This window comes from Lutjanus erythropterus, chromosome 15 (genome assembly GCF_056507025.1).
Source record: "Lutjanus erythropterus isolate fLutEry1 chromosome 15, fLutEry1.hap2, whole genome shotgun sequence".
NCBI lineage: Eukaryota > Metazoa > Chordata > Actinopteri > Lutjaniformes > Lutjanidae > Lutjanus > Lutjanus erythropterus.
The window spans coordinates 31,728,556-31,746,623 of record NC_139331.1 but is presented as its reverse complement, the minus strand read 5'-3'; the positions used below and the strand labels follow the sequence as shown (position 1 = coordinate 31,746,623).

Here is an 18,068-nt window from a genome sequence, read left to right as displayed (position 1 = left end):
AATTTTGCTCAAGTATTGCAGCAACAAATATATTCAGTAAACACTGATGAAATGGTTGTCAAATAATTGGCTGTCATGATGAAAAAATACTGAAAGCTGGCACTGAGTGCCTGGTCAGATCCACAATTTAGTTTCCTTAGGTTTTAATCAATTAGTTCCTTATTTAAAAACAAGTTATTCCAATTAAATTAAGGCAAAGGTCTTTTTTTTTAAACAAATGAGCAGCAAAGGCCAAATATTTAATGAGGAAGGTGACTGTTCAGACAACCATCCAGTAACAACACTTCTAATGAGATAAAATCTGTTGGTTTGGGCAGCGCCTTTCACCCCCCCTCGCCCATTTGTGAGAAACCCTGTAGTATCATAGTATAGAAACTAGGGCTGCAACTGACAATTATTTTCATTGTCGATTAATCTGTTTTGTCTGAAGCAATCAGATAGTTGTTCGATCTATTAACTGTCAGAAAACGGTGTTCAGTGTTTCCCAGCACCCAAGATGACGTCCTCAAATGCCAAAAGTTATATTTCTCTCTTCACATTAAGTGAATATCGCTGATAACAACAATTTCATTTGGTAGTGATCAAATGTTTAAGACAAAGTTTTGTGATTATTAAAGGAGCAGTGAGTAGAATTTAAGCTTGAGCTTGTAGATTGCAAACACCTCGTCTCACCCTCCCCTTCCAAGCCTCCAAGAGAACCTTTGGTGGCCACTAAACCTGCAAAAAACATGAAATGACACATCTATGTTAATCTAATGTTTGGTTTGTCTGTTCTGAGCTACTTTGAAATATGGCGGCCTCCACTGCAGCAGACCCTCACCCTCTGTAAATAAATAGCTTGCTCTACATTTGATTAATATTGATTGTGATATTGTTACATGCTGGAGCTGAAACAACAGGACTGTAGACACCTTTGGAGATACTTGAGAAAAACGTTCAGCTAATGACAATGTGATGATTTGCTCTGCCTAGATGTGTGATGAATCATCTGAAGCAGCCAGCTTGAGGCTATGATTTGAAAGAAAATAATTAATTTTCCCTTTAATACTTGCTAGCTGCTTGGCAATTTTAGAAAAAGAGAGCCACAATGAGAAAGAAATGGGGGGAAAATATCAGTCAATGGACGTGAATCTCCATGATTAAAAATTCAAAACATTCCTCCATGTCTGTATTTCATTATGCTGATGACAAATGTTCCACTGTTAGGTGGGAATTCTGGTTTAGGTATAATGACAAACTAAACCTTTCTCTTTTCTTACAGGATTAAATTACAGGCCATGTTGGTGTGGTTACATTTAAGCAACTTACAATACATCAAAAAAAAATTTACTGACTCATTTTCTTTCCATAATAAACAACAAACAAACTCAATGAAGGAGAAAAGTAGAGCCAACACAACTGCACTTGGACCAGGAAGCAATAAAAAAAAAGTTTCCATTCCATTCCAATGATCTAATGAACAATACAAACACTGACAAGTGGAAAGCCTGCTGCTTATTAAACACTTATATATGATAATATTAGGCTACAAATTACACGTAAAAAGAAATACTGCCAAACAGACTTTGCTGCTCTGGAGTTTTCATTTGGTCCCTACTGATTATGACTGAATTAATCAGGGGCAAAAGAAAAAGATCAATTCTATTTATATTGTGATTCTTTTCTTTTGAATCCTAAATTGTTTTTTTATACCTCCCTGCCGGCAACAGCTGCGCTTCGAGGCAGTATGTTTTCAAGTTGTTTGTCTGTCCTTTTGTTGTGAATGTAATATCCCAAGAACGCCTTGACTGAGGGTATTTCTTCTGATTTCTTCTGATTAGATTCTGGCAGTCAAAGGCAAAGTTCATTGTGTCCTCAAGTCCATCCCAATCTCATGAACGTGCTATTTCATGAAAAACACAGAGGGAATTTCTTCAAATTTGGCAAAAATGTCCACTTGAACCCAAAGAAGAACTGATGAAATTTTGGTGGTCAAAGGTCAAAGTTAAAGTACACTGTGAGCCTATGACCGTACCATTCTCATGAATGTGACGGATCAAGAACTCCTTGGCAAAATTTCTTCAAACTTGGTACAAACACCCATTTGGACTTCAGCATGAACTGGTTAGAATATGGTATAGTTTGGTATAGTTAGTTTTATATTTATTGTTCTTGATGCTGAAGTCCCCCAAAATCCCATTAAAACTTAAACAGTAATTATGATACAACTCAATAGTCTCTTGGGGGTTTTAAAGGGCAACTCCATTAATACAGAGGAAACAGAATAAACTATGCATAAAGTTATTCACAAATCATGACCACAAGTAAAAAAAAATTGTCCTTTTATTTTCTGGCTAGGGTTGAACAATTGTTCAAAATATTATCGAAATTGCAACATGGCCAATTGCAATATCCAAATCTACAAAAACGTGTCACAGCATATTATAAATGGAGCACTGTGATGCTGCAGAGACGTCCGGCCTACAAATCATATTCTTCAGAGGTAAGTGAACATGCTTGCTTGGTACCTACCAGAGATGCTTACAAGTCATTTTTTGCAAGTCCAGTCAAGTCTCGAATGTTTGAGCTCAAGTCCAAGTCAAGTCTCAAGTCTTTGGTCACAAGTCCAGGTCAAGTCTTAAGTCTCTATTGATCATAATGATGCTAATGCTGTGCTAAAAATGTTTGCTAACTATCCATAGGCGTTAACATTACCTTTAATATTAATTTAGAAAGTGGCTCATCTATCTGGGTGCCCTGTTAGGTGCCTGATGGAGTCTGATGTGGTCAGTTCAACATCCTTTCTCCCTGCAGACTGACTGGCCTTATAAAAGCAACCATTGCAAACCTACAGATCATTCAGAATGCTGCTGCTTTCACAAACACTAAAATGAGAGATCATGTAAGCACTAAATGGCCTCCCCCTCTTTTATATCACAGACTCCAAATCATTTTATTATCCTCCACGAACCCAGAGATCCCCAACAGCTGCTCTTTAAATTATTCCGAAGCTTGTCAAAAAAAAAAAAAAAAAAAAAAAAAAAACCTTTGGGGATGCTGCTTTTAGCCACAACGTCCCAAAAATATGGGACACTCTGCCTTTGAATATTGTTCTTGCTGACTAAGAGAAAAGTTTAAATAACACCGCAAAACGTATCTTTTTAATGTAAACTAGCTATGAGCTGTCTGTTTTAATCTCTCACAGAAACTGCCAATGCTGTAGTAGCATTTTCCTCCTTGATGTGTATGGTTCTATACTTTGCACTTTGAGCTGCATTCTGTGCATGAAAGGTGCTTTATAAGTAACGCTCATTCATTCATTGGAGTCAGTGACAACACACACACCCAGCAGCAGTAAACTGAACAGGTTTTATGCAACCAAGTAGTCCTGGCATAAAAATATTTACACTAACAAGACAGAAATATGTGTATGTATATACATACATCCCAGCTGACCCATGGTTCACCTGTTTGTCTTTTCTTTAGTATGCATCTTCATACATTCTTTTCCAAATTAATTACAGATAACAAGAAATAAATAAGACATTTTCTTCAGATTTAGAATTATTTAGGATTTTTGACGCTGAACTGATGACAAAGGAAAGGAAGTGAGCACGGTGTGAAGTGACTGTAGTATCATCACTAGATCATTATCTTACTGTTCTGTCCGTTTTGTCTTCTTATATTGCAAAACACCACACCTCCAACTTAAGGAGCTCATCCTTTGCTATAAAAGAAGGCATGTATCTACCAACATGCAGAGATTTACACGACCTGTACATCTCACACTGCTTATTCAGCTTGTTTTGAACAGCTTTTTGAGGACCACCCTCAGTTAGTGGAAAGAAGTAAGTATTTCATCTCCCTAAACTCCTGAGTTGTTAGTGTATATAATTCAAAACTTTTGTGTTGTACAAGTATAAAAAACAAACAGAAAACTGTTGACCTGCTGTAAAATGTATGACACAGGCAGTCTGATCATGGACTCTGTGATGTGTTTTATTCTTGTTTTCAGGATGAAGGGCATCATACTCTTTCTTGTGTTGGCGATGGTTGTCCTCATGGCCGAACCTGGAGACGCTTTCATTCACCACATTTTCAATGGAATCGCTCACGGTAACCCGACGATGATTTGTTCATTTTTAACAGGAGGGACGGCCCAGTGGGAGCGTTATAAGTTAGGGTTCAGCAGTACAGACGCTACTGAATGATCACAGAAAGATTACAGAAACATTATAGGAATGTATCATAGAATTATCAATACACAACATAGTTACGCTACTGATATTTCAGACCCATGGTCAACTCATGAAACTATAATAAAACGATAAAATTTCCATGCCATGATATTTATCACAATATCAAAAACAAAGAAAAATTATGACTTGGAAAAAAATGTCCTTAATCAAAAAATAAATCTGATGTATACAGCATTTTTTTGTTTGTATAACATTTGTTTCTTCTTTTAACTTACAGTGAATTATCTTTGGAAATGATATTCCCAATATTTGTTGTATTATTACATTCCTAGTTGGGGCCATAGATTCTAACTAGCACCAACTTCAGTCAGATAAAAAATTATTGAGTCAGGCAGACAAAACTAAAGATATTCAACAAAACAACCCCTGTTCGCCCTATACTCACTCTGTTAATGTCATTCTGAATACTAATAATAATACTTTTAGGGTACAGACAGGAATGTTGACAGGAGTGTTGAATAATGAAAACTGTCAAATATCTATAGTTTTGGACTGGTTTACAAATTCTTTGATCAAATATGAACTTGTATGAATCATTTTCATTATTTTTCCAATTTTAGACTATATTTTGTAAGAGTCTTGTACTTTTGTTTTGCGTTAAGGCAAAGAAAATAGAGTGAATTTTAGAAGGTTGGCTCTTTTTTGTTAAATATTGAAACAAGAGAAGAAAAAAAAAAGAAAAAATAGAAATACCAGAGCCTATCATTTTTGACATGGTAATAAAAAAGTAACGATACCAAGCCCTAATGTAGGAGATACACAATATAAGAGCAGAGTTGCAACAGTATTAGATTTTCACAGTGCAAAAACCGCCTCAGAACATATCAAGGCATATGGTATTACACCACTATTATGATTATTGTTATTTCTCTACTTACTACTTTAATGTTTTTTAAATAACACTAATAAGGTAAAATTCAATACCGTACATAGGCACATGGTATGATAACCTTCATTTGTGGTTTCCTGTAAAAACCACACATCACTGCAACCTAATGCACAAGTATGCATAATAACTACATGTTTATAAGGCCTTCTAATGTGTTATGATGAATTACTACAAACAATAATGTGACAATGGTGTTTCCTAATGTTTTCTAATGTTTGTTGTATTTTCTCTTGTCTGTGTTATTCAGTCGCCCGCACCATCCATGGGTAAGGACTTGTGCTTGACAACACTTTATACATTTATAATACTTGACAAGAGCTCTTATTGTCATGTTCTGGAGCTTAACTGTCTCAATTGTCTCTCCACCCACCAGACTAGTCACCGGGGACCGACAGCAGAGACAGCAGATGGACGAACGCTTCCTTAACAGGGAACGAGCTTTTGACTAGACTTCATGCATCTATGCTGGTCCGTCTCAAAGAGCCGCTCTGAAGCTTTTGTTTTAGATAAAAAGAAATGCTTTTTGCTCTTGAATGTTGCACATGCTCCTCAATTGATCTGGAAAGAAATGTCAGTCATTTGTAATAAATCTGCATTACAGCAAATCATTTCTCACTTGTCTTATTTAAAGGAAACATTTGAATAAATCATGGAAAATACAGATAAGAGACCTCAACCCAATGAAACTATCTATATGTATATATATATATATATATATATATATATATATATATATATATGTATATGGACTGCCACTGCCAAAGTTAAGAATGCCACAGCCTAATTCTGCATCCCACTCAAAACCTTTGATTACAACAACACACACATCAACACACAAGACATTCAAGTGCTAATGTGACAGGTCATCAAATATGGTGTAACATCTGTTAAACCAGGTTAGATAAATTAAGAATAACATGTAATTAAAGTCCCATGGCCTTATTTTTTTTAGTTCTGATTAATTTTTCAAAATCACCCATTAATTAAATTTTCGGGAAACTCAGGAAATTGAAACTTAAGCTTAACTTCCTCTGTGGGCTGTAACCCACACTTTGAGAATCACAGGCCTTTATGTTTGGTTGATCATATCTCTGTTGTCACTGTATTAGCATTAGCATTGTATCTTATATCCTTTGAGAGCCTGTTCATTTCCTTTTTCCTTTGTAAGACTCCTGCATTTGTGGGATGAGCAGCACAGCTGATAATGTGGGTGGGGTCCCAAGTGAAATGTGCCAAATTTCCTTGCATATGTTGCAAACAGATTTATTATTATTATTATTATTATTGTTATTATTATTATTATCAGGTAAAGTGTGTAGTAATACGTATCCAATATATTTGTCTACACTGCATTGACACGATGAGGGTCCAGTGGCAAACACAACTTTTTGCTGCCGTTTAGATATTTTTAGTTAAGTTATATTTAGAGGTTGTACTTGGGGGAAATGTGCCTCTGCATGCCACCTACAGTATTTAGGAGCATTTAGAAGTCATAATGCAGTAGTTGTCTGGGGAGCAACTCCAGCTCTGAGGCCAGTGCCTGGATGAAGGGCAATGGCAGAAATGTACCTGTGAGAAAACCTGAGCGCCAAGAGGAAAATCAGGGAACAGTACAGCAGAGTGTTGTGACAATTAAACTAGACTTGTTTGTTTTTTTTGATCTAGCAGCTGTAGAAGTTTTCTGGTATGTATGCACTCTGCACACTGTTTTACAAATGATCAACACCAAAGCATCAAAGCAAGTTGTAAATAATGAGACTGAAGCACCAGTTTGAGCTTGGTGTTGTTTTCAAAAGGTGTCAAGTCAAAATAAAGTATGTGACAAGACAGCAACTGCAAATGAGAAAAAAATAATGAGCAAAAGAACTCTTCAGTAATAAGAATTTCTTAACTATATTAAGCACAGCACAAACAGAGAGAAAACAATGCCACAAATATGTATATTGAACATGTAAAGCATGTGAGGAAGTTGGCCTAGCTCTTGTTTTGTGTGAACTGTTAAGACTAAAAACAGAAGTGTAATTAGGTGGAGTCTGTGAATGAAAAACTCTTCTTCTTTCTTAAAATTCTTCTTCTCAAAATTCTTGGTATCACATACACAAATGAAACATGATTATGTATCTTATTCTGCAAAAATGAAGAAGAATTCTAAGATCATCTATAACAGAAAACATGAAAGACAAAAGGTAAGAAAAACTATCAAACGTAAATGCTTCAGTTCAAATTACAGTTTCATTGAAATTCATTTTATTGTTTTGTTATGTTTTTATTTCACTTTTTGTGTCTTATGAATTGTTTAAAAAAAAACAACAGTGAGGTTTTTAAAGGTTTTTAACGACAAATTAAATGAATGGAGTGCAAGTGGAAACATAAAACATCTACTTCTAGTAAAAAGTACTGTGACTTTACACCAGGCCCCCTATTTTTGCGAAAAAGGGCCACAAAGTCTTTAGAAAGGAGGTTATGGTGGATGAAGGTGATGAAAAGTGTCCTCTCCCCCAAGAGACTGGAGTTTGCTTCCTGTGAGAAACAGGAAGTCAGTGTTGCTTTTTGATGTCTTTAAAGTGAGCAGGTGAGAACGCGGCATGGATGAACCACAGAATATGTGATATGGACACATAGCAATAGGCGTGCTTGTATAAGTCCCTCATGTAGGAGTTACAGAACACTCTAGGCCAAAACAACCAGACACAAGAACAATTTCTTTCCACAGGTCACCAGTCTGACGAACAGTTAAATCAGTCACACAGTGTCAATAACCCTCTAACAGCAAAACACCCACTTACTTCCAGTATAGTTTATATTTTTACAGTTCAAAATGCACTGCTTACATATACATATCATCATGAACTGTCACTATAAGTCCTGCACGCTGAATATATATATAGATGTATACATGCACATACTGTACATAATCACCCAAAGCTGAACATAGTAAAGTCAACAGAGCAATAGACCTTATTTACAGCAGCCATACTGATGTGAAATACTAGGACAAACACAGATGTTACCGATACCTGTGTTTGAGCTGAATGGAGTAGAACCTTAGTTAGTACCATTGGTAACATCTGTGTTTATCCTTGTTTCCAATTTCATGTAAAAACGGCTGCTGTGAATAAAGGTTTATAGTTCTGTATAATCTCTACCTTCACCTTGTTCTCAGCTGTATCTATTCTTATGGAAGTGCATTCAGAGCAATGATAAAAACAATCCAATCAAATTACTTGTATGTGTTTACATAGTTGGCTAATAAGCTGATTCTGATTCAAAGTTATGCTCAACATTTTCTTTGTAAACATTTTGCTGGAAAGACTGAGTGTATTTACTGTAAGTGAGGCATGACTTGCGGATGTCTGCCATCAAAATGAGCCACACTGTAGAAGTGACTGAGCACTTACTGCCTGTTCCCATGGGTGTCTCTTGCTCACTGCGGGGTGTTGGGGTGTCAAAATGTTCACCACAATAAGTGTGCTGGTCGCTGATAAATGTTCTTACACAATCCCTGTGACTTAGCATTTTATAAAATGGCCCTTTGAACTCCTCTGTCTGGGTTTCTAAATATTGCAACAGATATAGTGGTGGGATAGTAAACTGAAGAAAGAAACAACAGTATCAGTGTTATAAGCAATATGCTCCAAAAAAGTTGGAACGTTGTGGAAAACATGAAAAGAAAACAAAAAGAAATTATTTGCAAAAACTTTTTGACCCCATATTCAATTGAATGCAATTCAAATACAAGATATTTAATGTTCAAACTGATAAACCTCGCTTTTTGTACATATACACTTATGAATTTGATGCCTGCAATACATTTAAAAAAAGTTGGGACAGGGGCAAACACAAGCAAACATCTAAAGAACCGTACAGTTCAAGGTGTTTGCTGATGCTTACCCTATTTTCTTGGTCGTGCTGTCATTATCAATACGAGACTCCTCCTCATGATTCAATAATGAGGACTTTAACTGTCCATAAAATTCCATGCAAGTCCATGTAAAACTGAAATAAACGCACAGAGTACACCTGTAGACTGCAGCAAGCCGCTGTCCAAAAAGTCCCGGCAGGCGTAAACTTGTCAAATGCCTCGACTTACTAATCCAAAGATGAAGAAAAAAAGACAGCTACCACCAGCCTGTAACCCTTGTTTCTTCATAATAAGCTGCTACAACTTCTCCTTGTGTACTTTATCTTCACCAAATCAGCCTGACAGCACAGTACAACCAACACTCTTTGAGGTTCACAGCAGGGTAAACTGTAGCACATGGCACCACACTCATACCTGCCCCCCCCCTAAACAGTGGCAGGTAGGAACTAATAAGCTCCTGGACAAGAAGGATATGGATAAGCAACTTTAATACTACACATGTAAATGTGTCATTAAAATACTAGTTAAAATGCTATAAATGACAGTAACAAACAGTAAGTTTAGTAATCATGTACACAGTAAACTGCAATGTAATGTGTACAGTAACTATGATTACACTAGCAGCAGGAAACAGCAGCAACAATTTGTAGTTATTTTGAAATTGAGGAACATCTGCTGAAAATAAAACATGTTTTTAAAGAACTGTAATGGCATTATTAAGTACTCGGTATCAGAAAGTACCCAGATGTACGTACTTGTACTCGGTCTGAAAATAAGTGGTGTCGGTGCGTCCCTAAATGTCGTAACTTGCATTTGTAGATGCAGCAACAAACTGTGTTTAGTGTTCTCAAGTCCATGTAGTATTCTTTATACACTTATATAGGTTTTGAATGTAGTTTTAATACAGTGCCACCTGAGGGGTCAAAGGTCAAAGGTCACAGGTATTAAATGCTGTTTTTTTGCCTTGCAGAATGACTGTATACTTACAAAAGATGATCAGTTTGAACATTAAATATCTTGTCTTTGTATTGTATTCAATTGAATACAAGTTGAACATTATTTGCCTTTGCATTTTGTTTTTTAGTTTCTATTTTTTTGGAATTAGTCTTAAATGTTTTAGAGTTTCTGCTATGGATTCACCCTTGACTTACATGACCGTATGTTGACTTCTCCCCCATTTTTGTAATGGTCAAATCCCTAGAAAATCTAGAAAGGTATTCATTTTGAAGTGGCCGTCGTTACATCTGGGACATGTTATAATCATACAACAATATTTAGGCTATACTGTTCCTCAGATTCATTGAACATTTGGTTCTGTTCCAGTATGTTGTACTGTAACACATGAAACTATACTGAGGGTACAGCAAACATTTCTCACAGCTTGAAATACAGAAACTCATGACATGGGAAGTTGAGATTAGATCAGCGCCTTGTCATCTGTACTAGAATTTTATGTTGCAAAATGTAAATGTAACACAGTTTCAGTGAATACTACACAGCCACAGTTTTACAAGGAGTTGGGTACTTCAAAGCTGTGTAGATCTAATAACTGCTCACTTTGCTCTACTTACACAAAAGATTTGTTTTTTCTCTAAAGATCAACATGTGGGAAAGGTAAGAAGAAAATATTCAATCTTAATTAACATAAATTCTTTGGGATATGTGACTGATTGGCAAGTAATACATACTGTGACTTGCACAGCTGCTATAAAGTTGGATGAATTAAAGAAGTGGCTATAGGGAGATGTGATGGTTGACTCTGTGGGCACCATGTTCTTGTTTTCAGAGGGAAGTTGCTTTTGGTGTGTCTGGTGTTGATGTTGGTCCTTGTCATGTCTGAGCATGAAGAGGCTTCAGAGCTTTCTGGAGGTAAACAACCTGACACTGATATGTGTGTGTGTGTGTGGGACAACTGTGAACTGCTTTATCTGCCAAATTATTGTAACAACTCACAATCTGTGCTTAAGTACAAGTTACATTTCAGAAGTGTCATTCCACTAAAAGTAAAACTGCTGGTGTTAAAAACAATACTTCAGTAAAAGTACAAAATAAACATCTTTTAACTTTTGATGTCTAATGCATTATCAGAAGCAGACATTCAATCACCTAATCTGTGCCTGCTGCAGCATTTCTTTGTTGCTGTTTTTTTGGCCATATGTCAGTGTTTTCATTGGCCTGTTTAACATAAAATGCAGATGAAAAGTCTGAATAATAATCCAGACTGAAAGCATACTCAGTGGTCAACTAAGCAGAACAGAGTAGACTTACTTAATACTTACAGGGACCGGAACCAGCTGTTTTTCACTTTGTTTTTTTACACTGACACAGCATAACACCCACAAAAGCACTGATCACAGCCACACATACTCAGACTGCTTGCACGAAGTCGGAGTTAGTGATAGATTCCAAGAACAGGATAAAGACAGACAGTCTACAAGGAGATGCAACAGCTGAGCAGCTGACGATGTTGCACAACAGCCATAAACTTCCCAGCCCGGAAGAATAAACAACCTGTGTTGACGTATCTCCTAAAACATTTTCTCATCCAGACTCATTTAACTTTTCATTCTGTTTTTCTCACTGCAAAGGTTTACTACAACAAACTGTTGCACCACGTCAGTCTCCAGTTTGTTTAACTGTACGTCCACATGAGATCAAATGAAATCGCGTCCCACCAAATCCAGTGAGATTCATGAGATTTCATGAGATCATGTTCCCTCTTGTATGTAATCTTAATATAATAATATAATAAGGCCTGGAGGACTTTTGGAGAAAATGTGATAGTAATAGTATTTAATTAATATTTAACAGTCAGTGTTTTATTATGAACATCCAATTTAAGTTGCAAAAATGTGTGTGAATGCTGTCAAATATAGTTCTTAGAAAGACTGAAAATAGTAATTGGTGTATCTCTAAAAAGTATAAGTACTTTAAAAACTTAATTTGACTTAATTACAGTAATTTGAACAACTGTGATTATTTATCTCCTCCTCTGTATGAAACATGCATGAATGAAAGAAGCACCACAGTCAACCTTAAATGAAAGACTGCCTGCGAGGACCTGCACACCTACACAGGTGCTTTCAAACATGATGGCTCATTTCTATTCAAGTGTTCCAGTAAGTCACGACAGTGTGACAGCGAGCCAACGCGCACGATACCAGCAGCATGACACCGAAGAAGCCATCACACCTGTGCTTTTCCTACTGTAACATGTCAAAGTTCTCTGTTTTCTGTGAAAAAGGTCCATCTTGTCACACTGATAAGAAAAATGAAGCTGTAAGTTGTTCCGCCTTGACAAGCTCAGCAAAACTAACAGGAAAATGAGACAGATGTCCATCCAGGAAGTCTGTACATGCCGACAGAGTCCTGAGTAGACATCTAAGCAGGCAAAATAGTACAAAGGAGTGTAGGAGGTTCAAAATACATCTTTGTATGTGCACAGCTGAGTTATCTTTAGAAAGCTTGACACCAGTGTGGATCTTTTGGTTCTTCCAAGCTGGTTTAAATTTCATCCAGACTGCTGTCAGAGAAACGTCCAAACCGTCAAAAGTGTAGCTCATTGACAGTTCGCTGGATCATGACCCAGACAATTCTAAAGCTACTACAAAGAACTTTCATATTTTGGAGGCTTCAGTAGTGTTTCTGCCATAATAACCCCAATATACAACATCGAAATAGTAAAATCAATAATCAGAAATCTAAATAAAAATCTCCCCCTGCTTCTTTTAAACTGACTAACATAATGGAAATTCCACAAATCATTGCTGGAGTTTCACAGGAAAACTATGTTGCAGATTCTCCCAAACATTAAAAGTGAATGGTGACCAGTCTTCAAACATTAAAATAAAGAAAACAAACAAACAAAAAAAAACATAAAATGCCTCCATGCTGCTTGTCTGATGTAATCCAAGTCTCCTAAAGCCCTGACATACCAAGTTGACTAAAATAAATGTTATTTTGTCTTTTTTTATGCTGAGTATAGATCCTTAGCTTGGAACCACATTCATGTGCACATGCAGACCACCTGAATTGGTTGTGTGTTGTGACGGCATGCAAATGGCACGTCGGGACTTTAGGAGACTTGGATTACACCAGACGAACAGTGTGGAGGCATTTCATGGTTTCTTCCCAGTTGTTTTTTATGTTTGAAAACTGGTCACCATTCACTTCCACTGTTTGGGAGATTCTGCAAAGCTGTTTTCCTGTGAAACTCCAGCAGTGTTTTGCAGACTAACAAAATAAATCTGACCCTCAGTTAGCATGAGGGTGAGTAGAATTTTGATTTGACTAATATACATCAGAGACATCAGTACTAAATCGAGACTGTTTCATAACAAGTTAAAAACTCCAAGCAGTGGCTTTAAAGTGAACTCTTTATGCCGCCTAATTTTCAGACACAAAGGACTCATTTTCTTAGATTTGTAATGAAAGAGAGTTGATATAATTATAATTTTAGAAGATTTATTCTGAATTACTATAAAAACATAATCATAATGAAGAGACACCCAAACTTGTACACGATAAAACAAAGTAAAATAAAAGTGTGTAAGTAAAAAGAACCAAACTTAATATAATCATACTGTGAGGAAAGAGAAAAAAACTTAACCAAAACACTGTTTAGACTGTTAAAAGACCAATGAAAACAGAACAGAGGTTTAATAGCCGGCTCATGATCATCACTTAAAGGTGTCTTGTAGGTCCACTGGGAACCTCCAGCCAACATGAGTTGGTGTCTGACCATATTCACCAGGAATAACTACTTTTTTTAACAGTGATGAAAGGAAACATTATTGAGCACAATGTAAAAAAAAACTGCAAAGGTAAAATGAATCTATGCTCCAGTGCATGCTGGGCAGTTTCTCAACATCTCTGCTTCATGTACCTGCAATCACATGATCAGCACTCAGCCAGTCACATGAATGATGATCAGGGTTTAAACTCCAGTCATGTTGCTTTTGTTTGAAAGAGCGCACAGTTCTTCAAGTTAAATTAATCCAAGATCAACATATAAACCCTCAGACTGCTTTCAAAGAACCAAAATAAGCTGGATAAGTATAAACAGGATTATTTTAACCTGATGTAAACATGTTGAAATAGTTCAGCCACATTTGGCAATAACAGTAATATAAAACTAAAGTAAATGGCTGAACCTGTTGTCATGTTGGATAAATTCATAAAGTTTATAAATTCATAAAGCAACATATTAAAGCTAAGATGTTATAGAATGAGAGATATTTTTATGTGGAAAAAAACTACTTAAATGAAAAATATATACATGTATACATAACATAGAAAATTAAGTGTACATACAAAAGAAAATGAGATAAACTGAAGTAGAAAATACACAAATGTGGAATGCTTATTCATTAAACACACCACATTTTGTTTATAAAGTCATCTCATACATGGAAGTTGAGTTTTGAGTCTAACCACTTCCTGACGGCTTGAAAACTTTGTGAGTTCAGAAACTAAACTCAGATCAACACTTATTGAACATAAAGAAGAAACCGACTGCAGCCCCACCCACTCCAGAAAGGTATGTTAAAACTGTTCCAGTGTAAATCCCACAAACTCAGACTTTACTCTGTTCAACAATAATCGCTTGACTTTGACTGTCAATTTGTGGGAAGGTAAAAAGATAATATTTCATCTATATTTTCCTTTACTTAATGCACTTAATTCATATCAGCATATCTGATGTGAACTGACACTTGATAATTGACTTTTTTGGGGGGGATAAATTCATAAAAGGAATAAAGCAATATCTGAAAGCTAAGAAACATTTTGTGGAAAAAACAATTTGTACTACATATTCTCCACTTGCATAGTTAAATTAAGTATCTATAGATGTAAATTAAGTGTACATACAGAGAAAATGAAGTAAGCTTAAGTAGAAAAGATATATACAAATGTGGGATATACAGAGGTTATAGAAGTTTATTGTCTGCTAATGTTTGAAAGCTGACTCTAGGTATGTTTTTTGTTCTCAGGATGAAGTGTGTTGTGATCTTTCTGGTGTTGTCGCTGGTCGTCCTCATGGCTGAACCAGGCGAGTGCTTCTTTGGAAAAATATTCAGAGGGGCCAAGGCCATATTCAAAGGGGCCAAGGCAGGATGGAAAGGTAAATCTCACATGAAGATATATTCTGTGTCAACTTCAACAGGTAGATCTCTAGTTTACACAGCAGGCTACTTCAGTCTGTGATGAAAAATTTGGTATAAAACATTCATATATGACATTTTTACCACTGACTACAGAAACTAACAACTTACAACTTCACTAAGTTCTGCATTATGTCATTTTCATTTTTTTTTTCTCTGTTTAGCGCACAGGGCGGTTTCAAGGTAAGCACTTCTGATCAGTAATGATCCATTCTATCTTTATTCATTTATATTGACTGGATGTCTGCGATCTTTTCTCTACATTTTTATTTATTCTCCTTGACTTGGTTTTATTTTGATTTTCTTATGGACGAGTTTTGCTTGTTTTCCTGTTCTGTCTTATTTTTTATTTTAAAGATCTCTGGGCATTTTTTTTCATATAAATTCACTGATGTAGTCATGCAATAGCCTCAGAAAAGCTAGATAACAACATATGACTACTGTTTCAAAATCAAAGAATAGATTAATCAATCAGTAGAACACTATCAGAGCCCTTAATATTTTGGAATTTATGAATGACTCTCTCCCTCTCTCACTGACTGTCCCTTCACTGCCCTGTCACCGACGCACAACAAACCGTGCTGTCCATTGTTCCCAAACATCAGCTAAGCAATAGGCACATGTATCCCAACAAATAAATTTGTTTGTTTTTGCTATTTTTCTCTGGCATGCATGAAGCTTAAAGTCAAGTGTGAGGCAGGCCAAACTCAGGTTCAGTGAATCAAAGTGAAATATTAGTTATTACATTAATTATCAAAAGGAAAACATCTAGAATAGCCTAAATGTATCATTTCATTTAGTTAATAAGACGGTAATTTGGTAATTTTACCAACAACAACAACTTCTACAGAATCAAAACCTATGACATGCCTTTGGACAAACTTTTTCATGTGTAGTCTGATGTTGACTGAATTGTTGTTGTCTATGATCGGGTTGAGTCTTTGTTAGTCTGATCACTCTTCCAACAATCACCAACTCTGGTTTGGTCGAATTAAATCCTTAAAATTAATGCATTCCATGAACAAGTTCAAAGAATCTGACTCTGCACTTCCTCTCAGTCCTCACCCAGCTCAACACATTCATGGTCCGACTGAGTGGGTGTGTACTGTGCCACTGCATGAGAGCATGGCGCGCAGCAGCAACTGTCACTCTGCAGACCATCACATTAGCAAAATAAAATGACAAACATCACGGCAAAAAAACAAACAGCAATAGATTCAGCCCATCATCCATGGACGATAATAGTAAATAGTAAAAAGTAATCCCAGGAACTGAGCAAATAATAAATATAAAAATTAAAAATACCTTATCAAAATGGCTTAAATATAGCTCTACATTTTGTCTTTATCTAGTATTCAAGGATTCAAGAATATGCAAATAGTCCACGCCCCCTCCAAACACAACCTACTCCTACCTAGCTGTACTGGACTTCTCTTCTGTTTAACTAGCTAATCATGGTAACTAGCTACATCCGGCTTCTCCTGTGGGCTGGGCATCACCGCTAATGATATGTATAGCACCACCCCCTCGATTAACAGGATTGGTTCCTTAGGTTTATGACATCATATACCCACCCTGACTGAATCTGTGTTTTGAGACTGCCCTTGGTAACTGCAGTTTCAAAGCAAGAGAAGCTCAGACACTGTGTTTATTTCATTCCTGATATGTCTTGTAACACATGAAAAACACCACATGGACATGTTAACAGGGTTAAACACGTGGGATCTTTAAAATATGTTGTGTTGAATGTGCTATGTTACATACATCATGTGACAGAGAATTGCAGACACATACAAAATTAAAAGTTTTAATAACACTTTGGTTTCACATGTGACGTGAACCCGGGTCTGCTGGGGGAAAGTCTGGTGTTTATTTGACCCATCAATTCACCCCACCTCCTCCATACTATGAGATATATGGTGAAAGTCTGATGCGTCTCATACGGCTTCTAAGGAGTACCTTGTTCATCTGTATGAGTCACTGAGGGGCATGACAAAACGCTGATATCTGACAACTTGAAAATGAGAACCAGCTCTAAATTCATGATGATGTAACAGAGAGTAAGGCAGCAAATCCACATCTTTCAGAAGCTGGAATCTGTGAATTTCCTATCGGTTTTGCTTGAAAAATTATTGCAACAGTGATTCAAGTAATTAAATATTTTTGGATTAACATTCTGTTGATTGTTTTTTTCTATCTTATTTGTTATAGGCAAAAAGCCCGATGGCAGCAGGCACCCCAGCCTCAACAGGACTATGACTATCAGCCATATATTCGGCGCTGAATCTGTGCCTTTGGAAGATTTGAGCTATATAGAAATAACTGGATGAAATAACAGACCAGTAGTCTTGGGTTTGCATGAAGCCCTTGAGATGTAGTGACTTTAGCCAACGCTCCAATTGGTTTTGAAAAATGTAAAACTGCTTGATACTGAAATCTATCCTGCTGAATAAAGCTGCAATACAAAAAGACCATCGCTGTTTAGTGATATTACTGAAGTGAATAAGTTCCTATAATGTTTTTTTATTTAGTCCAAGGTAAATGTTTAGATTTGAAAAATGTGTGTGCTGGTTTGATCAGTTTATAAAAGAATCATTCCTCCAGTGTCTTTCTGTTTAAGTGCACTTGTGTCTCTGGTAGAGCAGTGCTTCTGTCAAAACAAAAGAATAGCACGCAAAAGTTAGCGAGCTATTTTATCTGAACTGACCTAAAATATCTAATGAGCAGAATTTTAAAAAAATCACAATCACAGTGATTTATGTTAATGGAAATCATTACATGAGGGCTGAATCTACACCCAGCAGTGACTGAAGATGTCCAATTAAGCAGCACTGAAACACACACAGGGGCTTTAAAAGACTCACAATCATGTGTACTGATAGCTAATAATTTAAATATAAAAATAATGCTTTACT

The 18,068-nt window shown here is 36.3% G+C and overlaps 2 protein-coding genes across 2 annotated transcripts in view; one reads left to right on the top strand and one right to left on the bottom strand.

Annotated features, from left to right (window-relative positions):
• Positions 1-18,068, bottom strand: part of LOC146314660 (exostosin-1) — a 288,208-nt gene that overhangs the window by 125,395 nt on the left and 144,745 nt on the right. The window lies entirely within an intron of this gene.
• LOC146314662 (pteroicidin-alpha-like) lies at positions 3,712-5,726 on the top strand. Its single transcript, XM_084738258.1, has 4 exons — positions 3,712-3,827; positions 3,995-4,095; positions 5,375-5,393; positions 5,501-5,726. The coding sequence occupies exons 2-4, from the start codon at positions 3,996-3,998 to the stop codon at positions 5,574-5,576; spliced, it is 195 nt and encodes a 64-aa protein (XP_084594384.1). The 5' UTR covers positions 3,712-3,827; position 3,995; the 3' UTR covers positions 5,577-5,726.